The sequence below is a fragment of the Euprymna scolopes genome, chromosome 43, assembly GCF_053919585.1.
Source record: "Euprymna scolopes isolate OS-2025 chromosome 43, ASM5391958v1, whole genome shotgun sequence".
In the NCBI taxonomy this organism is placed as follows: Eukaryota; Metazoa; Mollusca; class Cephalopoda; order Sepiida; family Sepiolidae; genus Euprymna; species Euprymna scolopes.
In genome coordinates this window covers 61289398-61305107 of record NC_136524.1, presented here as the reverse complement: position 1 = coordinate 61305107, position 15710 = coordinate 61289398, and the positions used below count along the sequence as shown (strand labels likewise).

Genomic DNA, 15710 nt, shown 5'->3' with positions numbered 1-15710 from the left:
TAAGAATATAAGATTATATAGGGACCTAGTTATTGTTGAAAATGCTACCTATTCCAAAGTTGAAATCACAGCAGGAATTAAGATTACCAACTTTTTACTTGCTACATTTAACTTCACCCAGAACACACATAAGCCATATATGAACACATGGACTTGGAGTTTATATTTGTAACACCCTCCCCTTGACTAGGAAATCCAAACTAGATTCCAATAATCAGGACTTAATGTGCTTTAAACTAAACCTGCTTCATAGTGTTAGTTACTTATATTTTCACTACCATTCTCTCTCATTCCAGGACTGTACTCTAATCAACCATGTCTCTGATAGCATAGATGCAGCATTCTCTCTAAATACCAGCACCTAAGTGCATATATTTGGTGACTGATGTCCACCACAGTAATTAGCTTGGTTTCTTTAGTACCATAGACACAGCTGGTAGCATCATGCATGACATTCTATATTCCATTCCCTGATGCAGACGGTAATATTCCTGACCCATCTTCCAGACCAACAAGATCAGCAAGCCCCACTTTTAGACCTATTTCTGACCACAGTTCCTGAGGATTGTGTAACAAATGCCCATTGCCCTCACGGGAATGCTGATCATGTTGTGATAATGATAGACGTCACCCTAAACTCTTGACTCCAATTTATGAACCCATTGCTCAAGATGACAAGGCACTACAAGAAAGCTGACTGGGAAGCCATCAAGGATACTTCATGGGGAATTTTTTATGCATGGAAAGCATTTTGTGTTTACTATAAACATTTTATGCAAATATTATGCAAGTATAAATCATGTAGAATATCTGCATTAATATAATTACATGTAATAGTTAACTAAAGCTGATCATCCCATAAGAAAACTGAAAAAACTAATAGGGAATTAATTAAAATGGATGTTTAAAAGCATATGCAAATTAGGTAGATCTTTTGCAAGTAAAATGCAATTTCATGACCCATATATAAGAAAGTTGTATTTTCTTTTTAACTAAATAGAAAAACAGGGTTTTTAATATGAACATCAATACACACAAAAGAAATTATAGGAGTATAGATTGGCTTTGTTCAAGTTAACGCTGTGATTGTTTACAAATGATTTATTTCTGATTTGTTTGGATCATTCTGCTTTATGTTGAATGCCCAGAAAAAGTCCTTTCTGATTATTGTTTACCAGTTTTAAAATAAATAAACAAACTTGGCTGTTTTTTTAGAATAACAATACTTTTTATCTGGTAAACATTAATCACAAAGTATTTTTTCATGGCATATATGTGAAGCAGAATGATTCGCACAAATTGGAATTTTTTAATAAAATATTGGTTCATTTTTTTTTCTTTTCATACAAGAATTTGAGATGCTATAGAATTCCCATCTTAACAACTTACCATTAGGAGGCTTGTTAAAAAAATTGTTCAGTTACTGATTCCATCTGAAGAAATCATCAGAGAAACAAGTCACAGAATTTCAACCATATTGATGATAATACCTACAATTTTGGCTTTGATGTTATTCCTTTTTAAAACTGTCCAATCTAATTCTGATGTTTCTAACTTTAGCGGAATCCTTACCACTGTTGAACAGTTTAGTGAATCAATAGAAACAAAATTTTGATCCTGTCTAAATGATAAAAACTTGTGTGTGTCTACTTTCCTAGATCTAAGATTCAAATTTAAATTAAAAAAAAAAATGACGTGGAAAACACTAAGAATTAGATTCTACATCTACTTTCTACTGATGATAATGAAGCAGAATCGGCAGGATACACTTCGAGCTCTGTTGAGAGTCAAGAAGATCAAAGTCAAAGTAAAACTTTCAACCTGTTTGATAAATTAGCTTCAAATAAACCACAGCAACAAATTAAAACTTAGAGCAGGTAGAAGCTGAGTTAAACCTAGAGACTGCAACAGAAATACTAGAATCACAACCTAAAGTCAAAAGGAGTAAATCCTTTATGGTTAAATGCACAAAAAGAACTTGATCATTACGTAGCTTTACACCTAAGATGATTTTACATCGCAAGATGATCCATTTCAGTTGTGGAAGTGGACATAGGAAACCTTACTATTGCTAAGTAAACTGACTTCAAGCGCACCACCTTCATCTGTATAGACTGAGAGGTGGTAATGTGTATGAACCTATGAGGAACAGGCTGCATCATGAGAACAGAGAAAGCCTAATATTTCTACATTGCAATTCTAAAATATTCAATTTTAAATACTGAGGAGACTATGAAAGCAGAGCAGCAGCAGGTGCAGAACTTCAGCTTATAGTTATTCACTTAAAGAATTACAATTTGTACTTTGTAGTTGGTTTGTAATTTCTTTTTGTTTAATTATATTCATTTAAAAATTGGAAATTGTATTTTTAGATAATAAAAGCAAAAAGCCATAATAGTAGCCAGACACTTAGTAACTGTTAATTTAACATTTATGTTAATGCGTTAAAGTTATCTGGCAGTGATGAAATGATTTAAATTCAACTTCCCCTGAGCTATGTTCATGTTCCGTTCATTCTCCTCTAGGATCTTCCGACCACTCCGTCGTATCAGTTAAGATAAAAACGAAATGTAAGAAGCCCCCAGACGTACCCCTCCACCGTACTGTATACCGATACTCTATGGCTGACTGGGATAGCTTCCGTACATTCATATCTGATTTACCTCTGCACTCCATGTTTAAAAAAGAAGTGTCCTCTATAGTATTAGATCTGACCGAATGGTTAATTGTAGGCATAGACCAATTCATACTATCTAAAAAATTCCAACAAAAAGCTAACAGCCAGCCATGGTTCTCCCCAGAATGTGCTGCTGCTATCGCGCACAGAAATCACTTTTTTTTTTGTAAAAGAGTAATAAAAAATGCAAGAGAGCTATATGCCCAGTCTGTAAAATCCAAGGTAGCTGATCAGCGGCTTGGTTCCCACCAGTTTTGGCAAATAACAAATAGGATCCTGAACAGAAGTGTGCGTTCTATCCCAGCCGTTATCAATGGACCAGAGGTCATCTCGTCAGCGTTAGACAAGGCCAAACTATTTGCAAAGAACTTTGCAGCTAATTCTACCCTATGCGACGAAGGCCATCAACTCCCCATATTTCCTCCTATAACACAGAACAAGCTAGGTAACATACAAATATCCGTGCATGAGGTCGCCAAGCTAATCAAGAACCTAGATTCCAGTAAAGCAACTGGCCCTGATGGCATCCCAATTATAGTGTTAAAAAAGCTTCAACCAGAACTTGCTCCCATACTTACGAAACTGTTTAAGCGCTGCCTTAAGGAGAAGTGCTTTCCGACTCCCTGGAAGACCTCATCAGTTTGCCCTGTATTTAAGAATTCAGGTGATAAGTCATCTCCCTCTCAGTACAGACCAATAAGTCTCCTGTGTGTTATGAGTAAGTTGCTGGAATCCATATTAAATAGAGAAATAGTCAACCACCTTAGCAGGAATAACCTTCTTAGAGACACACAATATGGTTTCCGCTCTGCAAGATCTACCGCAGATGTGCTGATGGTTATATCCCACAGGATTAGTGAATCTCTTGACAAAGGCTTCCTTTCTAGGGCAATTGCTCTTGACATATCAAAAGCCTTTGACAAGGTATGGCATAAGGGTCTACTTCACAAGATTTCCAGCTACGGTATAACTGGAAATGTTTTCTCAATCATTAAATCATTTCTCTCCGATAGGCTCATAAAAGTAGTGGTAGATGGACAAAAATCGGAGGCCTACAATATAAATGCTGGAGTCCCTCAAGGGTCAATCCTAGGCCCATCTCTCTTCCTGATCTACATCAATGACCTCCCTAAACACATACTTAAATCATTCGTTGACATCTATGCTGATGACACGACCATCTACGGCAACACACCAAAGGCTGTAAATGACAAAGTTCTCTCTGATTCTCTCTCCTCTGATCTCGAGCGCGTGGTTCAGTGGGGGAAGATGTGGCTGGTTACCTTTAATGCATCCAAAACCAAACTCCTATCCTTACATCATCAACGCTCTGATCCCCATCTGGCATTAATTGTGATGGATGGCTCTCGTCTGGGTGAGGCCTCGTGTTTTGACAAGCTTCTGGGTTTGACCTTTACTCCTGATCTGAAATGGAACACGTACATCAAGTCTGTTGCCAAGGTCGCTGGAAAGATGGTGGGATCCTTCTACCGCTCCAGAAGATATCTCACTACTGATGCAATTCTCTATCTATATAAAAGCCAAGTATGTCCAAGGATGGAATACTGTTGCCATATCTGGGCAGGAGCTGCTAAAAACAGCCTCTCCTGCCTTGACAGAGTACAAAATAGACTTTGTGGCTTAGTGGGGGATGCCCTTTTCTCTACCCTGCAACCTCTCTCCCACAGAAGAGACGTTGCAAGCCTATCCTTGCTTTATCGTTATTTCCATGGCAGGTGCTCGTCTGAACTCCAATCTCTGGTCCCCCATCACCAATCTTTCACGAAAAACACCTGTCTAGCTGAATCCACTGTGAAAAATTTCCCCCACTCTATATCTGTGCCTAAATCAAAACGCGGATTCCATGAACAAAGCTTCTTTCTTAGAACTGCACGCCTGTGGAACTCTGTTCTGTCTGCCTGCTTCCCACCGGACTACAACTTGGATGTGTTCAAGTCCAATGTTAACAAATTCCTAATGAACCGCCCCCTTAAGTAAACACTTTATCAAATCTCCACACTAACGTAATGTACTTGTAATAACCCTTATCCCTGAGTGGCTTCCGGGCCTTGATAAGTGGTGATCACTGTGTAAAAAAAAAAAAAAAAAAAAATGATAGGAAAGAGAAAAGTTATTAATCGGCAAAATGACCGATTAGGCAGATTACCTATTACCTGCCGATTAATCGGTACACTCCTATTTTTAACCAAGTAAAACTATTTCAAACCCCTCCCCCAAGTAACAAGTTTATGTTAAAATAGTTGTAGTATTATATTAGTGTGTCGGGGTAATGCCAAATAATCCTGAACGATTATTAATATTGTTGAATTTTATGTAGAGAAAAATATTTGGAGAAAATGTTTTAATAAAAAGGAATGTTACAAAACAAAATACGTCAGTTAGGAATTTTGGCTGACGCTTAATTTTTTGATAAACAAAATACGGATAATTTACGTCAGGTGATTTTTGATTCTTTGGTTACATGGGTGGTAATGTAATGAGATAGAGAAAGTTTAGATGTACACGTTAGGTTGAGTTAAGAGTCGCCACAGTGGAGCGTGGAGCTTTGCTAGCGACAGGATCGAAAGAAATTGTCTCCACATCCAGGTGCTAGGGAATGTGAGATTAGCAAGATGTAGCCATCACAAACTCCAGGGCATGAAATAAGCGTTTATACATAAGAGATAATTTGTATTTTGATGTTTCCCAAAATGAAAGTAAGAAACCCAAAGCGTGGCAACATATCAGAACCATGAAAGAGAAGGAGAAGGAGGCATCCAAGAATGAGGAAGGTATGTTTTGTCACATTGTTATGGCAAGTGCTCGTCTGAGCTCCAATCTATGGTCCCCCCTCACCAAACATTCACGAGAAACACTCGTTTGGCTGTAAACACTATCAATATTTTCCCCCACTCTTTATCTGTGCCTAAACCTAAATGTAGATTAGATGAACAAAGCTTCTTTCTTAGAACTGCATGCCTGTGGAACTCTCTTCCGTTTACCTGCTTTCCAGCTGACTACAATATGATCATCTTCAAGTCCAATGTAAACAAGTTCTTGATGAGCCGTTCCTCTTAAGTAATCCAATTTACACTTCTAACGATTACTATGATCTTGTCATTTTGACCACTGTACACTCTTTAACCCTTATCCTTGAGTGGCCTCTGGGCCTTGATAAGTGGTGATTCCTTTGTAAAAAAAAAAACCCAAAAAAACCTGCTGTTAAATGTCTAAACACAGACACAACGATGCACGTAAAGAAACCTCCGCACCCACAACAAACCTTTCTAGACGATCATATTTATAAATATGTAATCGCATACAGTAAGAGACACATATATATACACCCATTTATACAGACCCACTCTGATCAGGAGTGAAAGTTTGGTCTGCACAAAAGATTCCTCTCACCTACACCAATACATGTCTAGGTGTAGTGAGATTCTAGCCTGATTTTGACAAGCACTAAAAAGCAAATAGCTTTAATTGCTAATCTCTTTCTTTCTCCGCTTCATTTAGATTCACTTTCCTTTTTACTTTTAAAGGCAAGTTAGTTTTCACATGAATGTGTTAAATTAAAGAATTTTCAATTAATTAAAATTGTCTCAAACTCCCCAAAGTAACAAGTTTGTTAAAGTAATAAGCCGAAACAGAACTGAGGAACTCCTATAAAACAAACAAGCAAAAGCTAGAGAGAGAGAGAGAGACTTCACCAGTCGGATGTATGAGAAGACCAAAAACATCTGCTCCCAGCCCTCCTCCCATGCCTTTAGCCGAAGGAGGTGCAAAGGAAACTTCAATCACTCAGATTAAGATGATCTCCGTCCATTGCTTGTAAAGATGACCGTGATCATGCAATTGTTCTGTGGGTTCAAAGATGGCTTGTTAGACTAATTTGAGTTCTGAATTATTTCCTGCATATTGGACACCTGTGAGATAATTCAGTATCAGAGGTGTTACCTGCTCTGTCTTTTCTAATGTCACATTTTCTCTTGCATTCTTCATTATGTGCAGATTCAGCAATTGTAGCCCTTTGTGAGTTGCAGCATGTCAGGAACATCTGTCTTAGGTTAGTTTTTCTCATGAACAAACCGAACTGTTTGATAGAGACCTTCAGATTGTCCGTGACCCGTTTCTGCTGTCCTCCTGCAGGTCTTTTTCCTTTGGACAGTTCACCATTTTGGGAGCCTTGGATCAGACATGCGACATATATAGCTTGCCCAATGAACCTGGCAGTGCTGTAACATGGTGTGTACTCGAATACATGTATCACAAGATCTTATCTGGAACTTACTCCTCTTTCGTACCAAACTCTGAGCATGGACTGAAGTTGAGTCTGCACAAAGTCTTCTCTCACTTACACTGTCTAGGCAATGCCAAACGACAACTTGACATAATGTAAAATATTATGTGTACATACAAACAAAATAGATCTAGCATGCAACTGCTACAGTATCAAGCCTAATTTGGGAAATCAGGTAGCTACCGAATTATGACCAGTAAAAGTTTGTCGAAAATTGAAAAATTTACTATCATATACACTATTGGTTCAGAATCTGAATTCCATAGTTTTTTTTTGTTTTTTTTTAATCTTTTTACTCAGGTTCACCCCTAACAAGGTATATTGCCACTTGGACGTAAGGGGTTACTATTTGGGACCATTGCAAGATGTTAGTTTACATTACATTTAAACTTCTGCATATCAATAAAGTCAGAGAAGCAGGTAGCAGGAAAGGAATTCCAAAGTCTATCTGTTTGAGAGAAGAAACTTTTTTTTTTTAATTTACATTTTCACCCCAAACAAGGCACAATGCCACTTTGATATAGGAGGCTACTATCAGGGACATAAGTTGTAGAGAGTTGAGCAGCAAGATGTCTGTTCACATTACACTTGAACTTCTGCATGTCTGTACAGTTAGGAAAGCAGAATCCTGGAAGGGAATTCCAGAGTTTAGCAGTTCTGGGAAAATGAAAGTTTTTTTTTTTTTTTTTTTTTTTTTTAAATTAAAGAATCGTAATTGGATTGGAATTTTGTTTCTTTTAAATAAAAATTTAACCCTCATTGATTTCAACCTCTGATAAAAGAAAATTGAAATAAGGAAATTGTTTTTTGTTTTAATATAATTAGCTGCCGAAACTACAAAGCAATCTTGTTTAAATACAAAAAAACAAAAAAAAAAACCACCACAGATAGGTGTACGCAACTCTCAAAAGTAATGGTTATGAGACAACCTCCTAATTCACTTTGCCACAGCACTGATTATGCAATCATGTTGAAAATTCTTCTAGTTAAACAAATTCAGAGAACCGTGGTTAACACGTGTGTAGTTGTTGAAATTGTTTTGAAACGTTTTTATGTGCCGTCCGCTTGATATAAAACTCTATTTCTATACAAAAATATTGACCACTTTTTCCCAGTTTTTACATATTATTTATCTGAGAAACTGGTCTTTCCAACGGTGCTTAATGTAATCTAATGGTGTGTGTACCATGCATTATGAAAAAAGTTTTTAGCAGACATACAAACACACACACAAATGCACAGACATTTGCCTTTTATATAATAGATTAATAGTTAGCATTCTACATCCACAGTTGATTATATACTAGCCTGGATGCCCGGCGTTGCCCGGGTGTCTGGAGGTGTGTTTTGAGCAAGAAAAAAAAGAGTGGTAGTAAGCTGGCAGGCTTGAACCCGTACCGCAACGGTGAAAAAGAATGTAAAAAAAAAAAAGTGATGTCTTTGCTGTTGCGCCCATTGCCAAACTGGAAGTGATAAATGTTTAAATTAAGGGTAGTCAATCAGAAATAAGGCTATTGTCAAAAAAAGCGACCCTCTCCGTGTAGAAAAGTGTCCAGTTTAGGGTGAAGGAATTAATGCTTTTAGCCAGTTTTTCGATATTTGTTATGCGAAGGGTTGAGCTTCAAAACTATACTGATCTTGTGAAAATCCGTCGCCTGTGCCAAAAGATTTAGGCAGACATACATACATTCATTTAAACAGACAGGTGAGATTTATATTATAGATTAATAATTAGCAGTCTACATCCTTAGTCATGAATAGGCTTGTGACAACAGAATATTCTTTTCATTCTTTTGACTCTAAAGTATATATCCGACACAGTAAGACACAGTCAATCAACCGAGAACCAGTATAAGTCTGTATAAAAACATATAAAATATTAACGGATATATACTCAAGAGTCAAAACAATGAAAAAAATATGCTGTTGTCACAGCCCTACTTATGATGAAACATATATATACTGCCAAAAGTGATATATATATGTATGTACATATATATGTATACAACACATCTATTACTAACATTTTTACTTCCCATTTGCAGGAAATGGTTCTTAGATTGATTTATCTCATCGAAGAGGAGCTTGAGAAGTATAATTATGAGAAACCTCAGTCGTTTTATGATGAAATGGTAAAAAATCAGCAAAAACAAAAAGTAGCAAAGGCAACACATGAGAAAAAAAAGAAACAGAATATTTTAATGCAAGAACAGAAAAAGGTGAACATTTGAAAAAATTCTTTTCTTTCTTTTTGTTTTTATAGACGTTGTTTTGCTTTTTCATTATTTCACTTTCATTAGTTATCTTTTTAAAAGAATTTAGCGTTGCATTTAATACCTACAGTATTTCTGTTTATAATAAACTAGTGGCGGTGCCCGGCATTGCCTGGGGTGTGTATTTGGAAAAAAAAAAAAAAAAGTGTCAGCAAGCAGGCTCGAACCCGTGACACGAAGGCGGAAAAGAAAGTGAAAGAAAACCTGATATCTTACCACGATGCTATGACGCCACAGAAATTGAAAAGAGTTCAAATTTAGCAATGTTAATCAAAAAGTTTGTCAACTCAATGATAATTAAGTTGAGAATCCTCGCAGTTGCCGCAGAAATGAAAGTGGCTTTTAAACCTAGCTTGGGGCCAATCAATCTTTCGCTTTCTCTTGTGGTATTTATTTTCTTCCTCATGAGGTTGTTCCCTCAAAAAGGGGGGAACACTGGCAGCGTCCAAATGAATAGCAATTGTCTGATATGAGGGGTTTCCTCCACATTGATCAAAGCTAATTGCTTCTGGATGTCCCTGGAATGAAAGCCAGGAACCTGCTTTTGCTTTTGATTAGTTTCGCTTTTATACGAAAAGACACACGAGAAGAAGGAATAGCGTGAATTTTGTAAAAGGTGCTCAAATAAAAGATAGACGACCTTCATTCGTAAATCGTAGATATTATAATCTAGGGAGTATACAAAAAAATTCTAAAAAATAGTACCCCTCTCAAGACCCCCCCCCCCCCGAAAAAAGCCTTTCTTGGACATACAAAAACGTGCGCGCCACTTTTGCCTTATATATATATATATATACATATATATATATATATATATATAATGAGAAATTTGTATTAATTAAAATATTATATTAAGTGTATTTTATGACCGGGCAATGCTAGGCGGCCTGCTAGCATTCAATTCTTGTGTTGTTTTATCATATATCTTTACCTATCTTGACCAGGGACAAGGCATACCATGACAGTTTATTGTACGTAAGTCTTTATTCAGATGTTTTGCTTGTTGATCAAGCATCTCAAGAGGATAGAGATGATTTCAAAGTTGAAGAATTAAATTCTAAAATTAATCAAAGAATTTCTCACTATGCGATTAAATATGATAATTCAAGCTGTATATACTTTGAATCACAATGGATTAAATATGACAATTCAAGCTGTATATATTTTGAATCACAATGGATCAAATATGACAATTCAAGCCGTATATATTTTGATTCACAATGGATTAAATATGATAATTCAAGCTGTATATATTTTGAATCACAATGGATCAAATATGACAATTCAAGCCGTATATATTTTGATTCACAATGGATTAAATATGATAATTCAAGCTGTATATATTTTGAATCACAATGGATTAAATATGATAATTCAAGCTGTATATATTTTGAATCACAATGGATTAAATATGATAATTCAAGCTGTATATATTTTGAATCACAATGGATTAAATATGATAATTCAAGCTGTATATATTTTGAATCACAATGGATCAAATATGAAAATTCAAGCCGTATATATTTTGATTCACAATGGATCAAATATGACAATTCAAGCCGTATATATTTTGATTCACAATGGATTAAATATGATAATTCAAGCTGTATATATTTTGAATCACAATGGATTAAATATGATAATTCAAGCTGTATATATTTTGAATCACAATGGATTAAATATGATAATTCAAGCTGTATATATTTTGAATCACAATGGATTAAATATGATAATTCAAGCTGTATATATTTTGAATCACAATGGATTAAATATGATAATTCAAGCTGTATATATTTTTAATCACAATGGATTAAATATGATAATTCAAGCTGTATATATTTTGAATCACAATGGATTAAATATGATAATTCAAGCTGTATATATTTTGAATCACAATGGATCAAATATGATAATTCAAGCTGTATATATTTTGATTCACAATGGATTAAATATGATAATTCAAGCTGTATATATTTTGTATCACAATGGATTAAATATGATAATTCAAGCTGTATATATTTTGAATCACAATGGATCAAATATGATAATTCAAGCTGTATATATTTTGATTCACAATGGATTAAATATGATAATTCAAGCTGTATATACTTTGACTCACAATGGATCAAATATGATAATTCAAGCTGTATATATTTTGAATCGCAATGGATTAAATATGATAATTCAAGCTGTATATATTTTGATTCACAATGGATTAAATACAGTAATTAAAGCTTTATATATTTTTAATCACAATGGATTAAATATGATAATTCAAGCCGTATATATTTTGATTCACAATGGATTAAATATGATAATTCAAGCTGTATATATTTTGAATCACAATGGATTAAATATGATAATTCAAGCTGTATATATTTTGAATCACAATGGATTAAATATGATAATTCAAGCTGTATATATTTTGAATCACAATGGATTAAATATGATAATTCAAGCTGTATATATTTTGAATCACAATGGATCAAATATGATAATTCAAGCTGTATATATTTTGATTCACAATGGATTAAATATGATAATTCAAGCTGTATATACTTTGAATCACAATGGATTTAATATGACAATTCAAGCTGTATATATTTTGAATCACAATGGATTAAATATGATAATTCAAGCTGTATATATTTTGAATCACAATGGATTAAATATGATAATTCAAGCTGTATATATTTTGAATCACAATGGATTAAATATGATAATTCAAGCTGTATATATTTTGAATCACAATGGATTAAATATGATAATTCAAGCTGTATATATTTTGAATCACAATGGATTAAATATGATAATTCAAGCTGTATATATTTTGAATCACAATGGATCAAATATGATAATTCAAGCTGTATATATTTTGATTCACAATGGATTAAATATGATAATTCAAGCTGTATATACTTTGAATCACAATGGATTTAATATGACAATTCAAGCTGTATATATTTTGAATCACAATGGATTAAATATGATTATTCCAGCTGTATATATTTTGAATCATAATGGATTAAATATGATAATTCAAGCTGTATATATTTTGATTCACAATGGATTAAATATGATAATTCAAGCTGTATATATTTTGAATGACAATGGTTTAAATATGATAATTACAGCTGTATATATTTTGAATCACAATGGATTAAATATGATAATTGAAGCTGTATATATTTTGAATCACAATGGATTAAATATGACAATTCAAGCCGTATATATTTTGATTCACAATGGATTAAATATGATAATTCAAGCTGTATATATTTTGAATCACAATGGATTAAATATGATAATTCAAGCTGTATATACTTTGAATCACAATGGATTAAATATGATAATTCAAGCTGTATATACTTTGACTCACAATGGATCAAATATGATAATTCAAGCTGTATATATTTTGAATCGCAATAGATTAAATATGATAATTCAAGCTGTATATATTTTGAATCACAATGGATTAAATATGATAATTAAAGCTTTATATATTTTTAATCACAATGGATTAAATATGATAATTCAAGCCGTATATATTTTGATTCACAATGGATTAAATATGATAATTCAAGCTGTATATATTTTGAATCACAATGGATTAAATATGATAATTCAAGCTGTATATACTTTGAATCACAATGGATTAAATATGATAATTCAAGCTGTATATATTTTGAATCACAATGGTTTAAATATGATAATTCAAGCTGTATATATTTTGAATCACAATGGATTAAATATGATAATTCAAGCTGTATATATTTTGAATCACAATGGATTAAATATGACAATTCAAGCCGTATATATTTTGATTCACAATGGATTAAATATGATAATTCAAGCCGTATATATTTTGAATCACAATGGATTAAATATGATAATTCAAGCTGTATATACTTTGAATCACAATGGATTAAATATGATAATTCAAGCTGTATATATTTTGAATCACAATGGTTCAAATATGATAATTGAAGCTGTATATATTTTGAATCACAATGGATTAAATATGACAATTCAAGCTGTATATATTTTGAATCACAATGGATTAAATATGATAATTCAAGCTGTATATATTTTGATTCACAATGGATTAAATATGATAATTCAAGCTGTATATATTTTGTATCACAATGGATTAAATATGATAATTCCAGCTGTATATATTTTGAATCAAAATGGATCAAATATGATAATTCAAGCTGTATATATTTTGATTCACAATGGATTAAATATGATAATTCAAGCTGTATATATTTTGATTCACAATGGATTAAATATGATAATTCAAGCTGTATATATTTTGATTCACAATGGATTAAATATGAAATTCAAGCTGTATATATTTTGAATTACAATGGTTTTAATATGATAATTCAAGCTGTATATACTTTGATTCACAATGGATTAAATATGATAATTCAAGCTGTATATATTTTGAATCACAGTGGATTAAATATGATAATTCAAGCGTTATATACTTTGACTCACAATGGATCAAATATGATAATTCAAGCTGTATATATTTTGAATCACAATGGTTTAAATATGATAATTCAAGCTGTATATATTTTTAATCACCATGGATTAAATATGATAATTCAAGCCGTATATATTTTGATTCTCAATGGATTAAATATGATAATTGAAGCTGTATATATTTTGAATCACAATGGATTAAATATGATAATTCAAGCTGTATATACTTTGAATCACAATGGATTAAATATGATAATTCAAGCTGTATATATTTTGAATCACAATGGTTCAAATATGATAATTCAAGCTGTATATATTTTGATTCACAATGGATTAAATATGATAATTCAAGCTGTATATATTTTTAATCACAATGGATCAAATATGATAATTCAAGCTGTATATATTTTTAATCACAATGGATTAAATATGATAATTTCAGCTGTATATATTTTGAATCACAATGGATTAAATATGATAATTCCAGCTGTATATATTTTGAATCACAATGGTTCAAATATGATAATTCAAGCTGTATATATTTTGAATCACAATGGATTAAATATGATAATTCAAGCTGTATATATTTTGAATCACAATGGATTTAATATGATAATTCAAGCTGTATATATTTTGAATCACAATGGATTAAATATGATAATTCAAGCTGTATATATTTTGAATCACAATGGATTAAATATGATAAGTCAAGCTGTATATATTTTGAATCACAATGGATTAAATATGATAATTCAAGCTGTATATATTTTGAATCACAATGGTTTAAATATGATAATTCAAGCTGTATATATTTTGAATCACGATGGATTTAATATGATAATTCAAGCTGTATATACTTTGAATCACAATGGATTAAATATGATAATTCAAGCTGTATATATTTTGAATCACAATGGATTAAATATGATAATTCAAGCTGTATATATTTTGAATCACAATGGATTAAATATGATAATTCAAGCTGTATATATTTTGAATCACAATGGATTAAATATGACAATTCAAGCCGTATATATTTTGATTCACAATGGATTAAATATGATAATTCAAGCTGTATATATTTTGAATCACAATGGATTAAATATGATAATTCAAGCTGTATATATTTTTAATCACCATGGATTAAATATGATAATTCAAGCCGTATATATTTTGATTCTCAATGGATTAAATATGATAATTGAAGCTGTATATATTTTGAATCACAATGGATTAAATATGATAATTCAAGCTGTATATACTTTGAATCACAATGGATTAAATATGATAATTCAAGCTGTATATATTTTGAATCACAGTGGTTCAAATATGATAATTCAAGCTGTATATATTTTGATTCACAATGGATTAAATATGATAATTCAAGCTGTATATATTTTTAATCACAATGGATCAAATATGATAATTCAAGCTGTATATATTTTTAATCACAATGGATTAAATATGATAATTTCAGCTGTATATATTTTGAATCACAATGGATTAAATATGATAATTCCAGCTGTATATATTTTGAATCACAATGGTTTAAATATGATAATTCAAGCTGTATATATTTTGAATCACAATGGATTAAATATGATAATTCAAGCTGTATATATTTTGAATCACAATGGATTAAATATGACAATTCAAGCCGTATATATTTTGATTCACAATGGATTAAATATGATAATTCAAGCTGTATATATTTTGAATCACAATGGATTAAATATGATAATTCAAGCTGTATATACTTTGAATCACAATGGATTAAATATGATAATTCAAGCTGTATATACTTTGACTCACAATGGATCAAATATGATAATTCAAGCTGTATATATTTTGAATCGCAATAGATTAAATATGATAATTCAACCTGTATATATTTTGAATCACAATGGATTAAATATGATAATTCAAGCTGTATATATTTTTAATCACAATGGATTAAATATGATAA

General features: G+C 32.1%; 1 protein-coding gene across 1 annotated transcript in view; it reads left to right on the top strand.

The window, feature by feature from the left end:
* LOC145268362 (eIF-2-alpha kinase GCN2-like) overlaps positions 1-15710 on the top strand; it is a 217889-nt gene that overhangs the window by 23935 nt on the left and 178244 nt on the right. The window contains exon 4 of the mRNA XM_080123893.1: positions 9026-9199. Within this exon, the coding sequence (XP_079980019.1) occupies positions 9026-9199 (174 nt within the window). The remainder of the gene's footprint in view (positions 1-9025; positions 9200-15710) is intronic.